This window comes from Aquarana catesbeiana, linkage group LG06 (assembly GCF_042186555.1).
Source record: "Aquarana catesbeiana isolate 2022-GZ linkage group LG06, ASM4218655v1, whole genome shotgun sequence".
Classification (NCBI taxonomy): domain Eukaryota; kingdom Metazoa; phylum Chordata; class Amphibia; order Anura; family Ranidae; genus Aquarana; species Aquarana catesbeiana.
In genome coordinates, this window is record NC_133329.1 from 110,372,415 (window position 1) to 110,389,675 (window position 17,261).

Sequence of the window (17,261 nt, forward strand, 5' to 3'; positions counted from 1 at the left end):
AAAAGATGCAGTCCAGATGTTGGAGCTTCCTGAAATTTTGCTGCCATGGATTACATAAAAGGTTGAATCAGGAGACGATGATTTTAGCACACAGTTTTCTGGATAACATTAGTAATTAACAAGCCTAGATCAGTGAGAAGCAGAATGACCCATAGAAATTAGATCCCAGTGGTCAAACAGCTTTAACCATAGTATGTACATGGGGAAAAAAATGCAACCAAAAACCTTTTATAGACCAAGTATTTTTCTTTATGCACAATAGGAAAACGGTAACAAGTTTTACAAATTCAACTGGATCTCCCCCCTTCCCTCCCGCAAAATGGAAGTTGAAACCCCCTCTTTTTTTGCGCGCAATTAACAGAGAAGAGTTAAATAGCAACCAGTTTTATTAAATAGCCCTCCCCAACACAAAACAAAGCCCCTGTCATCACAAAGGCCTTTATAAAGTAAATAACTTAAATGTACAATATGGTACAAAACAAACAGCATTTAACCCGTTATCATCCAGAGGTTGAAGACGGTTGTGAGATTTTTATACATACACTGTACAAATATTTTATATATTTATATATAGGTTAACTAATTTATATAACAAAGATCTGGACATTCAAATGAAAATCTGAATACAAGTTTAAGACTTGGTTTCCAGCAACTCTTTACAATTGTCTCAGATAATTCAAATTTTACACTTTCACTATTCCATCGGACATGGGACAGGCCACCTAAAAGAGGACCTGTATCTTTCTGGAAAACTTTTCATTTGAAAATGGCTATTTACAATAATATTTTTTTTTTTTTTTAATATACACCTCTGTATAAAAAGTGGCCCCTTGCTGCAAAGCTTACCCGACCATAACCGACCATAACCCAAGGGCTGGGTGAACTGCCTTTTAAGTTGGCCCAACACACAGCAACTTTTATACTATTTCAAACCACATTACATTCAGCTGAAATCGAAAAAACAATTGCAAATAATCACCAAGAACCAATGTACTAACCCACGAGTTTGATTGCTCACTTTCTTATATATACGTCTACTGAACATATTCACGATGAGCAGGGATCACACATTCCCATTTCCTGTGCTTGTAATGTCAAGCCAAAAAAAAGTTGTTTTTTTTCTTTTTTTTAAAAAAGCAGGTTAAAAAGGAAAATTGTGATAGCATCAAAATGGAATCAAAATGCAAAAAAAAAAAAAAAATGGCAATTTAATGGAAAACAATCACATTTTTCACCAGGTTTGTAGCTTTTTAAAATTCCAGCCTTGTTGTTGATTCAATTCACCAATCTCCATGCTAGCTTGATCAAAAGTGGTTAAAATCAGCCAAAAGTTGCCATGTGTTTGGCCAGCTTAAAGTGATAAAGTCTTTTTTTTTTTTGTTTAAAAATAACAAACATTATACTTACCTGCTCCGTTGCAGTGGTTTTGCACAGAGCAGCCCCAATCCCCCTCTTCTGGTGTCCCTCGCAGGCACTCCTGGCCCGTCCCTCCTGCCAAGTGCCCCCACAGCAAGCAGCTTGCTATGGGGACACCCAAGCCACTGCTCTGTGTGTCCATTCAGACATGGAGCCATGGCTCGGACCCGCCCCCTCTCTCTCTTCATTGGCTCACTGTCTGATTGACAGCGACGCCAACCAAAAGGAGCCTGCTGTGCATCTCAGTCAACCAGAAGGGAGAGTCACGGACAGCCGAGTCTCTCGTGCAACATTGCTGGATGGAGACAGGCTCAGGTAAGTTTTAGGGGGGCCTTTTTTATCTTAACCCATAGAATGCATTAAGATAAAAAAAAAAAAAAGTTCTGCCTTTACAACCACTTTATGCTCTTCCCTACTCTAGCTCACTAACAATGGCTCAGTGTTTGCATCAGAGGTACAGCTGAGATTTGCTCTGTCCCCTAATAGAGGAATCTCCACATTGGATGGAAGAATCTCCACTGCTGGCTACTGTACTCGGGCAGCTGCTGCCAAAATACATTGACACTACCAAACAGTGACTGCACATGAAAGAATGCAGTCACCATATGGAAGCGATGGGTGGAAAATGTTCAGCCGAAGAGGGACTACAGCTAAAAGGATGCAGTTACTGTTCAGCCGATAATTTTCCATCCGGCCCAGACGATTTTTAAATCAACTTGTAGAGTCGGGTGGTGCTTGCAGGGTCACCAACGGCCCAAATTTCAGCTGATTCGGTAGGAATTGGCTGAAATGTGAGCCGTCTATGGCCAGTCTTCTAATGCACGAATATCACCTGAGCAAACTAAGTCATTGTTAGTATGCGGAGGATGAAAAGAGCCGATTTGCCGTTCACATTACATTTTACCAAGTGCTTTGGTACAGGCCACTATATATCACATTGTGGTGAACAGTGTTTTAGCAACTGCCCACTTTTGAGTACAAATGTATACTAAAATTAAGTATAATATAGCATAACCAATTTCAAGTCAAATGTACACTAGAAAGAGAATTTCTCACAATAAAGATGATCACCAAAGGGGATTAACCCAAGTAATCATTCTAAATTAATATGTGCCAGGAAACGTGGGTGTAGCCACTAAAACATATGACAATAAAAAAAAATAAAAAAAATAAGTGCTATGGTAAATGGGAGTTAAGTGAAGCCCTTGAAGAGTTTTTACAAACAAGCATGCCAACTGTGACCCGTTCCAAAGTATAACCTGCATTAAGAGTTTTGACCTTCATCGAAAACAAATAAACTTGTTGGAAGAGGGTACATAACAAGACAAAGCATGTTTAAACAAAGTTCCAGTACAATGTGTTCTCTAATGCAATTCTGATTAATCGTCCCCTTAAGAGTCACCTTAAGAACAAAAACTAACCACTCATAAATATAGTGTCTGATGCCCTTCAGTAAACTTGAGCACCTTTTTATTCTTTGTGTTAAAAAAAAAAAAAAAAAAAAAAAAGCTGGAGCACCTTTTCATGTCTGAGTTTGGCAATGCTCTAGCCCAGAGAAAGGGTCATTCTAGTCTGGTGTGTAGGTGGTGAATTTTGATTTCTAATACCGGTCTACTATGACATTACACAATGGACTTTTTTCACTATGCTGCATTGGAATCTAAGACCCCTTTCACACTGATGGACCGATCGGGTCCGTCTGTTAGTTTTTCAGGCAGACCTGATCGGACCATCCATAGCTCTCTATGGAGCAGCGACAATCGCGGGCATCAGTTCTGATCGGCAAAAAACAGATGGATGGGGATCCATTCCTCATCCATCCAGCGGATTAAATCAGAGGACAGTCGGAGAGAAACAGACTGGCAGTCTGGTTTCCATCCGACCGCCCCATAGAGAACATCGGGCTGTGTCCATTCTGCATAGTGTAGTGGACACAAAGCTGTCATCTGCCTGCTCAGTGGGGATCAGTGAACAGATTCCTTGCAGAGCAGGCAGATCCGCTTGCCAGAGTCCGTCCCCTCTGCAATGGGCCTAAAAATGAACTTCAAGCCGATATACACACCACAATTAATACAACTTTATATTTATAAATACATCATTAAATATATTTTTTTTAATGCAAACCGTGTATGCACCTAAATTTGTATTGTCTTATAGAGCAGAGCTCAGAATGGGAGCTGGTGAAGCAGAATGAAAAGCAAAGTCAGTCGTGTTGCAGTGCTCATGTGCTAACAAGGAACATAATGAAAGGAGAAGAGAGCCCGCCCCCCGGGAGAACACAGTGATTACTGCTAGTGGCTATGGTAGCCGCTAACAATAATCGTATGTAAAATTCGACAGGCTGGTTGTACCAAAGTTGATCGATCAACTTGCGTACAATCAGTCTGCCCATACATGGTTCAAATATCGGCCAGTCCCTGCTGAATGGTCTATGGCCGACTTAACAGAGAGATGAATTCATAAGTCTGATCTTTCTCCTTTTACTGTCCAGTCACAGACAAGGGGTGAGGAAGGTGGGAGAAATGTAAATTTTTTTTAACTGTAGTTCTATTGTCCTGGCAAAAAGGCTATGCTGTGTGGCGATGGCGTGTAAATCTTAGGACTGGCTGGGCAAAAATACAAATCTTTGGCAGGTAAAATAACTCCCTTACACGTATTTAGATACGTTGCCTGTAGTTTAGCTTTAGAGAATGCCACTTCCAACTGTATTGCCCTGTACACACGGTCGGACATTGATCGGACATTCCGACAAAAAAATCCATGGATTTTTTCCGATGGATGTTGGCTCAAACTTGTCTTGCATAAACACGGTCACACAAAGTTGTCGGAAAATCCGATCGTTCTAAACGCGGTGACGTAAAACACGTATGTCGGGACTATAAACGGGGCAGTAGCCAATAGCTTTTGTCTCTTAATTTATTCTGAGCATGCGTGGCACTTTGTGCGTCGGATTTGTGTACACACGATCGGAATTTCCGACAAAGGATTTTGTTGTCAGAAAATTTTATGGCAAGCTCTCAAACTTTGTGTGTCGGAAATTACGATGGAAAATGTGTGATGGAGCCCACACACGGTCGGAATTTCCGACAACAAGGTCCTATCACACATTTTCCGTCGGAATATCCAACCGTGTGTACAGGGCATAAGAGTTGAGTCAACTTTGTTATTCAAAGTTATGTGTAAAATGCAAGGCCAAGCTTAATTCTTTATAGGTGACATAAATTTATAGGGAACAAAAAAAAAAACCCTCCTGAAAGACAAGCAAATAAGTATCTGTGGATAATGGTGGTACACTTAAATAGAAAAAAAAAAAGATGATCTGATCACTCTGAAATGCCCAAGACCCTGAACGCGCTACAATATTACCTTTCCAAACATTAGAAGTCAATTGCAAAGGGAATTTCATGGCTGCATCAACATGACCTACATATATGTAGAGGTAACACCACTTTAGGTGACCTTGAATTGAGCTGACAATGATATCTTACCAAATATGCAGACTGGCAACAGTGACTATGAGGGGTGCAGCAAGTTTACATTATCTCCATCTCTTAATATCACCTTCTGTTTCTAATTTTTAAATATTTGAACTCTAAAGCAGGCCACAGATGATGCGATTTTGTTTCCTACAATGCAGGAAACAAAATCGCTCGATTTCCCCATCAACACAGTCTGTGTTGATGGGAATCTCTCCCGCGGGGCTATTGTGTTCTGCTAGCAGGTGGGCATGGAGAGCTGTTCCTGCCAGGAGAACATAGTGATTATTGCTAGTGGCTATAGCTGCTCACAATAATTGCATGTAAAAATCCAACATGCTGGTTGAACTCAATTCGATCGATGGATCGACTTGGGTACAATTAGTCTGCCCATAGATGGTTAAAAGAGAATCATCTATGGCCAATGTTCCGTCAGAATCGGCGACCCGTCAGATTAGAAAGTGACGTTCGGTCACCTGCGCATACGTAGACCTGCTACCAGGTTGCCAAATCTGATAGAACACCTGCAGTCAGAACAAGGAGGCAGCGGACATCTTAATATATCCAGCTATGTCATGAATTTAAGAGTCATTTTAGCAATAAAGTGAGCGTATATAGATAAATATAGTATATTGACATCTGTGATATTGATTTGATGTTACATTTTGAAAGAAGCTGGATGCCAGCAGTAGTAAAGTGGCGGATGCCATGTTGGTACACCCCGCACTGCTCAGCGCTAAACCTTTAGGCTTTCAAAATTAAACATGCAAACAGAATTACAGATGTCAACATACTATATGTATATACGCTCACATTATTGCTAAAATGACTATTAAAGACGTAGCTGGGTGTAGCAATATGTCCGCTGTCTTCTTCCGACTGCGTGTTCCATCAGATTAGGCAACCTGGTAGTGGCTGTGCGCATGTGCAGATGACCGAACGTCACTTCCGTTACCTAACCTGATGTGTTGCCGATTCTGATGGAATGCCGGCTTAAGTGTTCAACAGCAACAGCTCTCTTTTATATGCAAAGTTGGCAGCCATTTTGATCTCTCTTAACATATGCAAACCTTTTGACACCCACACGAATGCTTCCCACCAAAACCAACAATATTTTTTTTTTCAACCGTGTGTCAATGCAGACTCAGTTAAAGGTGCATGAAAACGTTTATGGTGAGTACAAAAATATTATACTATTTATCATCCATTGAGGGGACACAGGAAGTGTTAACCTTTGTGGCATCCAAAAGCAACTGAGGGGTGGACAACACAGAAAACAAAATGGTAACAGCAAAACAACAGATCTAAAGACTGCTTTCTGCTCAAAGAGCCACCTGAAAAACTGAAGTTGATATTAGCTGAGGTCTGAAAATCCAACCAGCAGAACGTAAGGCATTTGTACACAGAAGAGAGCAGGCTATGCAAATTTGGGAAGAGTAGCCTAATGTCAAAGAGCCCAAGAAGCACTCACAGCTAAGACAGAGTGAAGAGGAATACCTGCCAGTGAGAATGGAGCTCTAGATTGGGCCTCCATGGGGTCCCTAAAAAGAGGAGCATCTTCCAATGGTTTGACGGTCACTTTGTAAGGGCAGGACAATGCCAGATCCGTAATGGGGGGCAGATCACTTGTTAAAATCCTCTTCAAACAGGTATAAGGCTAATAAGCACTTGTTGGGAGCAAACATCTTGTCGGGATATTTCCAGTCTATATAGAGGAAGACTTGGAACAACAGAAGCACTGGGAAAGTCTTGGGGGTCCTAGGAGCACCCCAGACTAGGAACAGTACTGGTAGAAGCATCAAGCTGATTCACCAGTTAGAAATATTACCGTACTGCATCAACAAGAGTCAGTCTAAGTTTTGGAGTAATAGCAGAAGACTGCTACTTCTCAGAGGCAAGCTTGTCCAGTACAGAATGAACAGACTCAGAATCAGTTTCTCAGTGGCTGATGGCTTAGCTGCCTCTAGAGTTACAGCCAGATTCAATACAGATTCTGCCTGGGAGAGCACAAAAGTGCATTTGTGGCCTCTGCTGTAAAAGTCAACAAATAACTATGGGATTTGGACCATGAAGTAATGCATGACCAAGTAAAGACCTTCTTGGAAAAGGCTAAGGAGGTGGCCATGGACACTAGGGAAGACTGAAGATGGAATAGGCTCTAGTAGGAGCAGGCATGATTTCAGGCTGATGATCCCAGCCACATCAGTGGGCACACTGCAAGCAGTGTATGAGTTATTAGTAAAGTGCAAGCGGGAGCACCAGGAACCATGAGGCTGTTCTTCCTGTGTTAATAATCAGACATGTTGCACCTTCATGGCAGTGAATAAAGGTAACCTCAATTTATAGGACCAAGGGTCAGGTATTTATGAACCCAGTTGCGGGTAGCAGGTGAGGATTGAAGGACAGAGGTGACTGTGGTCACTGCAGGCAGGAAAAGTGAAAGAACAGATTGAAGATCGGGGTTCCACAAATCTCTTTGCAATGAAGAAAAGGTTCCTCTATGCTATGTGCTAAGAAAGAGAAGCGGGCGTGTAACACTCCACCCATAAGCTCTCAGTTACTCAGTGTTCACTCTTCATCTGCTTTTAACATGAAAGGGGTTAAGAATTTAAATGCACCCAGAGATCCAAAGACATAGGGCAGCTCCCAGTGCTCAGCTTTATTGGCCTACCCACAGAGTGAGCCATCAGAGACAGGGCAATGCCAACAGCTCAGGACATGGAAAATACTCTGCAGCTAACTTCTTGCTGAAACAGGGTCTGGAAAGCCCCATATGCAGAACCCAGTGCCTGATCATCACTTCCAGGATAGCCTACCGATATGGGACTGCAAAAGGCCAGGTCAAGGCTGTGCCGTATAGCTAAAAAGAGAATAGAGCTATAGCAGCAATGGCAAGAATCTTGAATAAATGAAGAAAAAAATCCTAGCAAAAACCCATTTAGACGTTGTGCTGCAAAAGCTATAGAAAAGACATCCATCCTTCTAGAACACTAGCAAAAAAGTAAGAGAAATTGGTAGTAACAGGAATTATCCTGGGCTGGCTTACAATTTTTGTTTGCCAGTGTCCAATCCTCCTGTAGGTGGCAGAATAACCCAAAGATTAACATTTCATGTGTCCCTCAATGAATGAGAAAATTATTTTTACCAGCACTGAGGGTTTCTAATCCAATATACAAAGTGAGAAGTGTATTTTTTCCTTTTGACTTTTTTCTTAAATTAGCAGAAAACAAAAAGTCCATAGCACACGAGACACAAAGAAATTGCATATTTTCCATGAAGCCCATCTGTTTTTGGATGAAGTTCATTATGGCTTATATTTTCTGCAGAGTGTTGGGATTTCTCCCATTTGTGTTCTCCACCGGAGTGGTGATCCAGAGCAGGCCTGACAGGAGTCGCCAGAAAAAAAAAAAAAAAGAACAGCTTCCTATGTACACAGCGGCTTCATTACGCCGTCACTGCAGAAGTTTGGTTACCGTCACATACACAGAGACGATGGTAATCAAACAATTTAAGAGCTTACTATGCAGTCAGCTTACTGTACATCCTGAACTGCCATCACAGATGACAAAACAAAGCAGTCACATGCTGTGACTAAGTCCCGTGAAGTGTAAATACTGCATTATAAAACAACGCTTATTATCTATAGCCAATTGAGCTGTACAGGCCTATATAGACCAATACATCTGAATGGTACAACAGATTCTATCCTTTTTATGTAGCTGCTGTTATGGAGGCTGAATGCTCCCAATTGTTCAACTCTAAGGACAGATCAATGTTACGATAAGTCTCGGATGGGCTGCTCGCTCCCAGTGGCCCCAGCTTCAAATGAAGTTTCACGGCGTACAGTGTCTGTAGCAGAAAGCTCCTGGGCCAAGTCATTGAAGCGTGAGATGTAATCTATACTGTTTTCGTTCATCAGGCAGGCCAGATGTGAATCGACAACCTACAAACAGAAGCACAAGTCAGAAAACAGGTCATGGACCACATAATAAAGACACTATGGAGGCCCATTAACTACTTGGCGAATGCCCACAGTACATTTACTGCAGGTGCCCGGTACGGGCAGGCTGGATCACGTGCATGTACATTATTCAACCTGTTCCAGGTTAAGGAAATGCAGCACACCGCTCCCGCAACTGCTGTGTCCACCAGACCGAACAGATTGTGGATCCCAGCATCATGTCAACAAAGCTGTTATGAATGAATTTAATTTATAACAGCTATGTTTCCTATAGAGTGATGCTGCGATTGGCCCACAGCTATCACATGGTACCTAGGTCAATAACTGCACCTTGTACCACGTGATTAGCAGTAGCCAATTACACATTACTAGTAATCATAGCTGTTATGAATGTAACCCATTTAGAACAGTTCAAAACATTGCTGTTACAGTGATCATTACTGAAACAGCAATCAAAGTAAAAAAAAAAAAAAACACCTCCCCAGAGTAGTACAGTGTTACTATGCTGACACTGAACTATTCTTATTAGAGAAGGGAAACAAAAAAAGAAAATTTTCTATACACGCACACACTATCTCACAAAAGTGAGTACACCCCTCACATTTTTGTAAATATTTTATTACATCTTTTTATGTGACAACACTGAAGAAATGACACTTTGCTACAATGTAAAGTAGTGAGTGTACAGCTTGTATACCAGTGTAAAATTTGCTGTCCCCTCAAAATCACTCAACACAAAGCCATTAATGTCTAAAACGCTGGCAACAAAAGTAAGTACACCCCTAAGTGAAAATGTCCAAATTGGGCCCAAACTGTCAATATTTTGTGTGGCCACCATTATTTTCCAGCACTGCCTTAACCCTCTTGGGCATGGAGTTCCCCAGAGCTTCAAAGGTTGCCACTGGAGTCCTCTTCCACTCCTCCATGACGACATCACCGAGCTGGTGGATGTTAGAGACCTTGCGCTCCTCCATCTTTCATTTGAGGATGTCCCACAGATGCTCAATAGGGTTTAGATCTGGAGACATGCTTGGCCCTTGGCCGGTCCATCACCTTTACCCTCACCTTCTTTAGCAAGGCAGTGGTCTTCTTGGAGGTGTGTTTGGGGTTGTTACGTTGGAATACTTCCCTGTGGCCTAGTCTCCTATAGGAGGGGTCATGCTCTGCTTCAGTATGTGACAGTACATGTTGGCATTCATGGTTCCCTCAATAAACTGTAGCTCCCCAGTGCCGGCAGCACTCATGCAGCCCCAGACCATGACACTCCCACCACCATGCTTGACTGTATGCAAGACACACTTGTCTTTGTACTCCTCACCTGGTTGCCGCCACACACGCTTGACACCATCTGAACCAAATAAGTTTATCTTGGTATCATCAGACCACAGGACATGGTTCCAGTAATCTATGTTCTTAGTCTGCTTGTCTTCAGCAAACTGTTTGCAGGCTTTCTTGTGCATCGTCTTCTGGGAAGACAGCCATGCAGACCAGTTGGATGCGGTGTATGGTCTGAGCACTGACAGGCTGACCCCCCCACCCCTTAAACCTCTGCAGCAATGCTGGCAGCACTCATACGTCTATTTCCCAAAGACAATCTCTGGATATGAAGCTGAGCACGTGCACTCAACTTCTTTAGAGTCAAATATATTTTTATTAAGTCTACAAAGTAATACAATGCCACTGGGGAGGGAAAATGGCTAATTGGGCCCAATTTGGACATTTTCACTTAGGGATGTACTCACTTTTGTTTCCAGCGGTTTAGACATTAATGGCTGTGTGTTGAGTGATTTTGAGGGGACAGCAAATTTACACTGTTATACAAGCTGTACACTCACTACTTTACATTGTAGCAAAGTGTCATTTCTTCATTGTTGTCACATGAAAAGATATAATAAAATATTTACAAAAATGTAAGGGGTGTACTCACTTTTGTGAGATACTGTGTATATATAAGAAAATAAATTGTTAAAAACATGAATAAAAGAATTACAAATTTGTCACTAGGGATGCAACGATACCTGTATTTGGTACTGGCGAGTATGAGTACCGACACTTGTACTCAAGTACACGCCTATACCAATTACTGATACCTTTGCAGTGCAATTTGAGCCCATACAAAATGAATGGGCTCAAATCGCACTGCAAAGAATCACATGCAATTTGAACAGGAATACGGTGCGATTCAGATTTTTCACAAAAATAGAGATTTTTTTTTGTGGTACTTGATCAGCACTGTGTTATTTATTTTTTGTTATATAAACAAAAAAAAACAAAAAAATGAAAATGAAAAAAAAAACAAAACAAAAAAACCCCCCAATTTTTAACGTTTTGCTATAAAACATATCCGATTTTGACCAAAATGTATTCTGCTACAAGTTTTTGATAAAAAAAAAAAAAAAATCCCAAAAAATGTATATTGATTGGTTTGTGTGAAAGTTATAGCGCCTACAAACTATGGTATATATATATATATATATATATATATATATATATATATATATATATATATATATATATAATTTATTTTTTTTTCTGTTTTTATTCTACTAATGGTGGCGATCAACAACTTAGAATGGGACTTCGAGTACATGACACTATTCCCCAATTTGATAAAGTGTGGGAACTTTGGGATCAGTCGGAATTTGGGACCCCTATGCCGACGATAGCTTCTTAAATTATATTGGCATTGTATTACTTGTGATCATGGTACCTCTCCTCACTTTTTGTTTTTTTATGTATGTCATTTGCAGTCTCTTATCCTATACCATGTACACTTTACAAAATCTTTGTTCTTCCCTTTATATGACTGACTTTTGGTTTTGAACCTATAATGCCTAATTTTGGGCTGCTTACTTTATATATCCTGGACATGCTGTGCAGAACACTCCTGTGCTCTGTACTTGTGGATTCTGTTCATCTACATCTTATACTCCATTGTTTTTCTGTTTTGATGTCATTATCTTTGTATTCTGCATTATGCAACAATTTTGTATAAGATTGCTTTAAAACATAAAAGTCTAATAAAAATACAATTTTGAAAAAAAGAATAGGACTGCGATAGTGCAGCTGGCAATCTGACACCAACTGACGCTAGTGGGAACTGACTAACTGCCACTGACATCACCAGTGACATTAATACAGTGATAATACTACTCATTGTCACTGTACAAATGACACAAGCTGTGAAGAGGTTAAGGTCTAGAGCGATCAAGGTTGTATATGTGCCTATCTATGTGTAATGTGTGCTACTTTCACCAAGTTTCTCATCCCTGCTTTGTGTACAGAGCTCGGTGTTAAATGTCAACATAGAGTTCTGGGCTGCGAATGTACACAGCCAATCAGCAGGTCCTGGGCCATGAATCATTGGATGGGACTTGCTGACAGGCTCCTGCTGCCTGTGTTCTAAACCCAGAAGTAGGCAGCAACGTACGGGTACGCCGCTTTGCCTATAGCGGCTGCTTGTCCGCAGTACATTGTGGGCGGGTGGTCACTAAGTGGTTATATAGCTTAAAGAGGTTTTTCCGATGTACCTACCTCAACAACATCTGATAAAGAACGGGACACAAAGGAATCTCTAGAACTTCCATCCAGCAAACTGGAGCATAGCAGAGATGTGCCGCTAGCATTTCCTGTGGCGGTTGGAGCCATCTTCTTACTCTTGTCTGGAGAAATGAAGCTTGCTGTGTGAGCAGGGAAAGAGTAAGTAAAAGAATGGTGACATACAGAGCCAAATCCACTGTACAATTGTACTCACAAAATAGGCTGCTCAGTGAGGAATCAGTAGAGTCATTTGGATACCACTGAGGGTCGTGACTGGGGGAGGCAATCCAGTTCTGCTGAGGACTGGAGGACGGGGAAGGAAGACTCTTCGAGTTCTCACCTAGCTTGGCTGGTGACAGGGGTACAGCTTCACCTTCAAAACATAAAAGTATGCATTAGAAACACTAACATTTTTTCCCCAAGTCCATAACTTATATTATTTTTGGCCAACAACGGGCCTCATAGGTCATTTTATTCATTGGTAGGACCTGGTTAATGAGCCTCTGCCAATAAATTTGCGAGGGAGGATCAGAGGATTTCCACTGGATTGCTATAGTTAGGTGAATGAGTAGTTTGATATAAAACAGGGATATCAGAATCTTCCAGATAACCAAGGAGGCATCTAGCTGGGTTACATATATAAGGTATCATCAGAAAAGAGGTGGACAACAACTGCTACAAGCAGCTGCAAATTAAGAGCTTCTTTTAAAATGTGACATTTAATGGGTCAGTTAACATAATTTATCATTTGGTTTATATAAAAAAAACTTTTGATAATGCTAATGTAAGAGTGGCAAAACACTGTTCTTTCCTGAGAAAGAAGAGATGGAGAATATCGAGACTAAACTTTCCATGACAAAACATACACACACCCAGTGGCAGCCTTAATCAATGCGTCCGGCCCCTACTCTACATGCAGGGTGCCTGAGGCTCTAATTGGCTTAAAAAAAGGGTAGGTTCAAGTCGCAGAGCACTGCGCCCTGAGCCCACCCAGATATGTGACAATAGCGAATTAATATTCGCTATTGTCTTCCTGCTTCTCCTCCCGGCCAACCATGAAGCCCGTCTTATAATCAGATTGGCTGAGAGGAAAACATATTGGCCGTCGAGGGCGAAGCTACCACTATGGAGGAGGAGGAGACGCAGGAAGAAGCTGAAGCTGCTAGATGGGGTAAGTGCGGGGCTGGAGAGGGGACGGACAAGCTGGGGGGGGGGGGGGGCTAAACGGTGTCTTGTTTGCTGCCCCCTCCAGAAAATATACAGCACCTGCAGGGCAGCCATCAGAAATTTTTGGGCCCCTTTACATAGCTTTAGGCCTGGGTCACCACCCCCCCGAGCCAGACCACCAACATTCCCCAGGACTTGCCCACAGGCCATCCTACTGAATCCGCACACCGGCCACACCACCTGTACTCACTCATCCCCCCTCAATCCCATATATATGTCAGCCCCCCTCACCCCTGTATATATGTCAGTGCCCCCTCCCCCCCACACACCTGTATATCTGTCAGCCCCCCCACACACACCTGTATATATGCCAGCCCCCCCCCCACACATCTGTATATATGCCAGCCCCTCACATATACACAAACCTATATATATATATATATATATATATATATATATATATGGCAGCCCCTCACATACACAAACTTGTAAACAGACAAGGCTCTGGCCCCTCCCTGTACACAAACAGCCCCCCCTTTTTTTCACAGCTCCCCCCCTTTCCCTCACAGCCCCCTTTTCCTTCACAGTCCCTACTTGTAAAGAAGGTCTTCCTATCTGGTCCCAGCCCGTTTTCACAAAGCTGACATGTTGCTGAGAGGCTGAGTACAAATCACACGAGGGGTGCACATACACATAGTAGCCAGAAGTGGCTGTAAAGAGCTCGATGTCTGAGCTCAGTGACACGAGAACAGCAGAAGCTGTGAAATTGTTTCTGTAATGCATGGCTCCCCTTCACCCATCCTCTGCCTTCTTCTGGCCCGGGCGGGCCACTCGGGCCCCTTACAGTTGTGACGGCTGTACCCCCATGATGGCGGCCCTGAGCACCTGCCACCACTGCACACACAACGATCAGCCAAAACTTTATGACAACAGCTTAAGTGAATAAAACTGATTATCGCGTTACTACTGCATCTCAATGTCGGTGGAATATAGGAGGCAGCAAGTAATCATGTTGTCAGTTGATGTGCTGAAAGCAGAAAAAACGGGCACTGCAGTTTGTTGTGCATGGTACTGCTTAGTGGTATACGGGTGAGGGTGCCGGTGCTGACCCGTGTCCACAGCCAAAAGCGCCTACAATGGACATGTGAGCATCAGAGCAGCACCAAGGAGTAATGGAAGAAGGTGGCCTTGTCTGGTGAATCACATTTTCTTTTACATCATGTGGATGGCAGAGAGCATGTGTGTCAGTTAGCTGCGGAAGAGATGGCACCAGGATGCACTACAGGAAAAAGCCAGCAAAGGTAGTGTGACCCTCTGGGCAACACTCTGCTGGGAAACCTTGGGTTCTGCCATTCATGTGGATGTTACTTTTACACGGTCCACCTACTTAAACATTGCCTGCTGACCAAGTAAACCCTTTCATGGAAACGGTATATTCCCTAATGGCAGCGGCCTTTTTCAGCAGGATAATGTGCCCTGCTATACTGCAAAAATGGCTCAAGAATGGTTTGAGGAACACAACAAAGAGTTTTAAGTGTTGGCTTGGCCTCCAAATTCTCCATATCTCAATCTAATTGAGCATGTGTGGCTGGTGCTGAAAAAACAAGTCCGATCCGACAGGTCTAGTGGCGTCCATGCCTTGATGGGTAAGGGCTGTTTTGGTGGCAAAGGTAGGACCCACTAAATAATAGGCGGGTAGTCAAAGTTATGGCTGATCAGTGTGTATGTATATAAATGTAGACACACCTGGAAGAACAGAAGAATGAGGAGTGTGAGGGAGCTGTGTATCTCCGCATTGGAGGGTACACCCAAAGATGCATGCACAAAGTACAGGATAAAAATGATAAAGATAGACACGCGCCGTGGAGAAGAATAAATAAAATAGTAAATAAATTACAAATAAATTATAGAATAAATACAAAGTGTGCATATGCGTGTGTGTTTACACACTTGCCCACATGTACATATGTATTAGGACTGCCGCTGTAGTGCAAGGTGAATACCCCAAAAAATTACAACAAAAAATTTATACTCAGCGCTACCTCTCTAAATCATAAATAAATATATATACTCACATCAAATATGTTACACTTACATCAGAATCTTTAAAATATTTGGATGCCAAAGCGGCAATTTTTGCACATTTTAAAGATTCTGATGTAAGTGTAATGATTTTAAACTTTTTAATAAACCTTGCAGTATTACACTATATGCCCTCTTCTCTTCACTTGTACAAACTTTACTACCCCGACTGTCTTTGACCAAGTAAAGTATGTAGGATCTACATCAAGTGGTGGAGGAGAAGAGATTCCATTCTCTGAGGCACAACCAATCTACATATCTGCTGGACAGGAGACACCATCTTGAGATATACAGGCGTATTTATCATCTTTATCTGGTGAGTGGGGATCCAGGAGGGGAGCACAGGAAGTCACCAAAAGTACATGATCCCTTGAATATCAACTAATCAGCTGTACAGGTATGGAGATTCTAACACTAGCCATAGACATGGGTTGTGTTTTGCCTAAGCAATCAAACTTATGAGTTTACAACTACCCCTATAATGTTTTATTTTAGGTTTGCTGCAAAGACCTATTTCAAAGCACTCTTGCATTTTTATACAGCAGCTGTGCTATACCCTAAGAACACTATTCATGTACAATTATTGCAGGCCTATGAACTCACCATACTGTCCAGAGCTTATGGCTATTTCAATGATGGAATCACTAATGTGTGTTGCAGGTTCCCCATGTGAGAGGACATCATCAGGAGGGCCAGGCAGGGAGATATCCAGCAAAGAGGAGACATTTGGAGGAGACAGGCAGGAGCTACTGGGCGCGCAACTGGATGGTTGTGCAGGGCCATTTTCTAGTGGACTCTGGGAAATGTGAGGTATGGACAAGATGGATGATGGCTGAAAGAGAAGTTAGATCACAAATGAAGGGTTTTAATTTAGTTAATTTTGTTCACTATCAGTTTTGTATTACTTGAAACTTGTATAGCATAGAAAAATGTAACACATATGAAAAATGTTACAATGTAACTGGAACTCTTAAGTTTAAATGATAAGTTCACCTTTGGAAATATGTTACATGTTCCATCTGTATTTCGGGTGAAACATGTTAAATGTTACATGTTTCCACTGCTGCAGCCTCCCTTGACTCACAGCCTCCAGTGACAGCCAGCCAGGGATCTTCTCCCCGAAATCGCTGTAACAAATTTTTTTTTAAACGCAGCCATGCAGGACTCCACCCACCCAGCCATGCTATTTATCTACAGAGTTCTGTGAATGGGAGATCTACAAGTACCAACAGCCCTTGCGGCTGTCAGCTTGTAGTTCTCAAAGAACTACCAGGGCCCTGTTGAGCACTCTAGGTAGTTCATGGTTTCTTCCTGCCATTGTGTAACTGCCTGCCCATACAAGGTGCGAGCAGACAGCCTACACTGAGTCTGCAGGAGTCCTGCATTGCCTCATGATCTGCTGATCGTGGGTGCAATACTTTGCAGACTCCTAGTAAAAAAAAAATGAAATGAACGTTTTTTTTACCTGCAAAAAGAGGCATTTAATAGTTTGAACTCATCCTTTAAGGGCAGGTTTGCCTGGAGGGAGCCCACTCCTCCTTATAGGTATGGGGACATCCCTGACGCCCAGCAAGAGCACAATGACAGCTGAAGGCATCCAGCGTGTCCCTGCACCAAAT

The 17,261-nt window shown here is 42.2% G+C and overlaps 1 protein-coding gene across 2 annotated transcripts in view; it reads right to left on the reverse strand.

The window, feature by feature from the left end:
• Positions 1-226: 226 nt before the first annotated feature.
• CRAMP1 (cramped chromatin regulator homolog 1) overlaps positions 227-17,261 on the reverse strand; it is a 101,267-nt gene continuing 84,232 nt past the window's right edge. For both annotated transcript variants that reach the window (XM_073636680.1, XM_073636679.1), the window contains exons 18-21: positions 16,246-16,474; positions 12,608-12,766; positions 12,388-12,533; positions 227-8,835 (exon numbers count right to left, since the gene is read on the reverse strand). In XM_073636680.1, the coding sequence (XP_073492781.1) occupies positions 8,668-8,835; positions 12,388-12,533; positions 12,608-12,766; positions 16,246-16,474 (702 nt within the window). In that variant the 3' untranslated portion in view covers positions 227-8,667. The remainder of the gene's footprint in view (positions 8,836-12,387; positions 12,534-12,607; positions 12,767-16,245; positions 16,475-17,261) is intronic.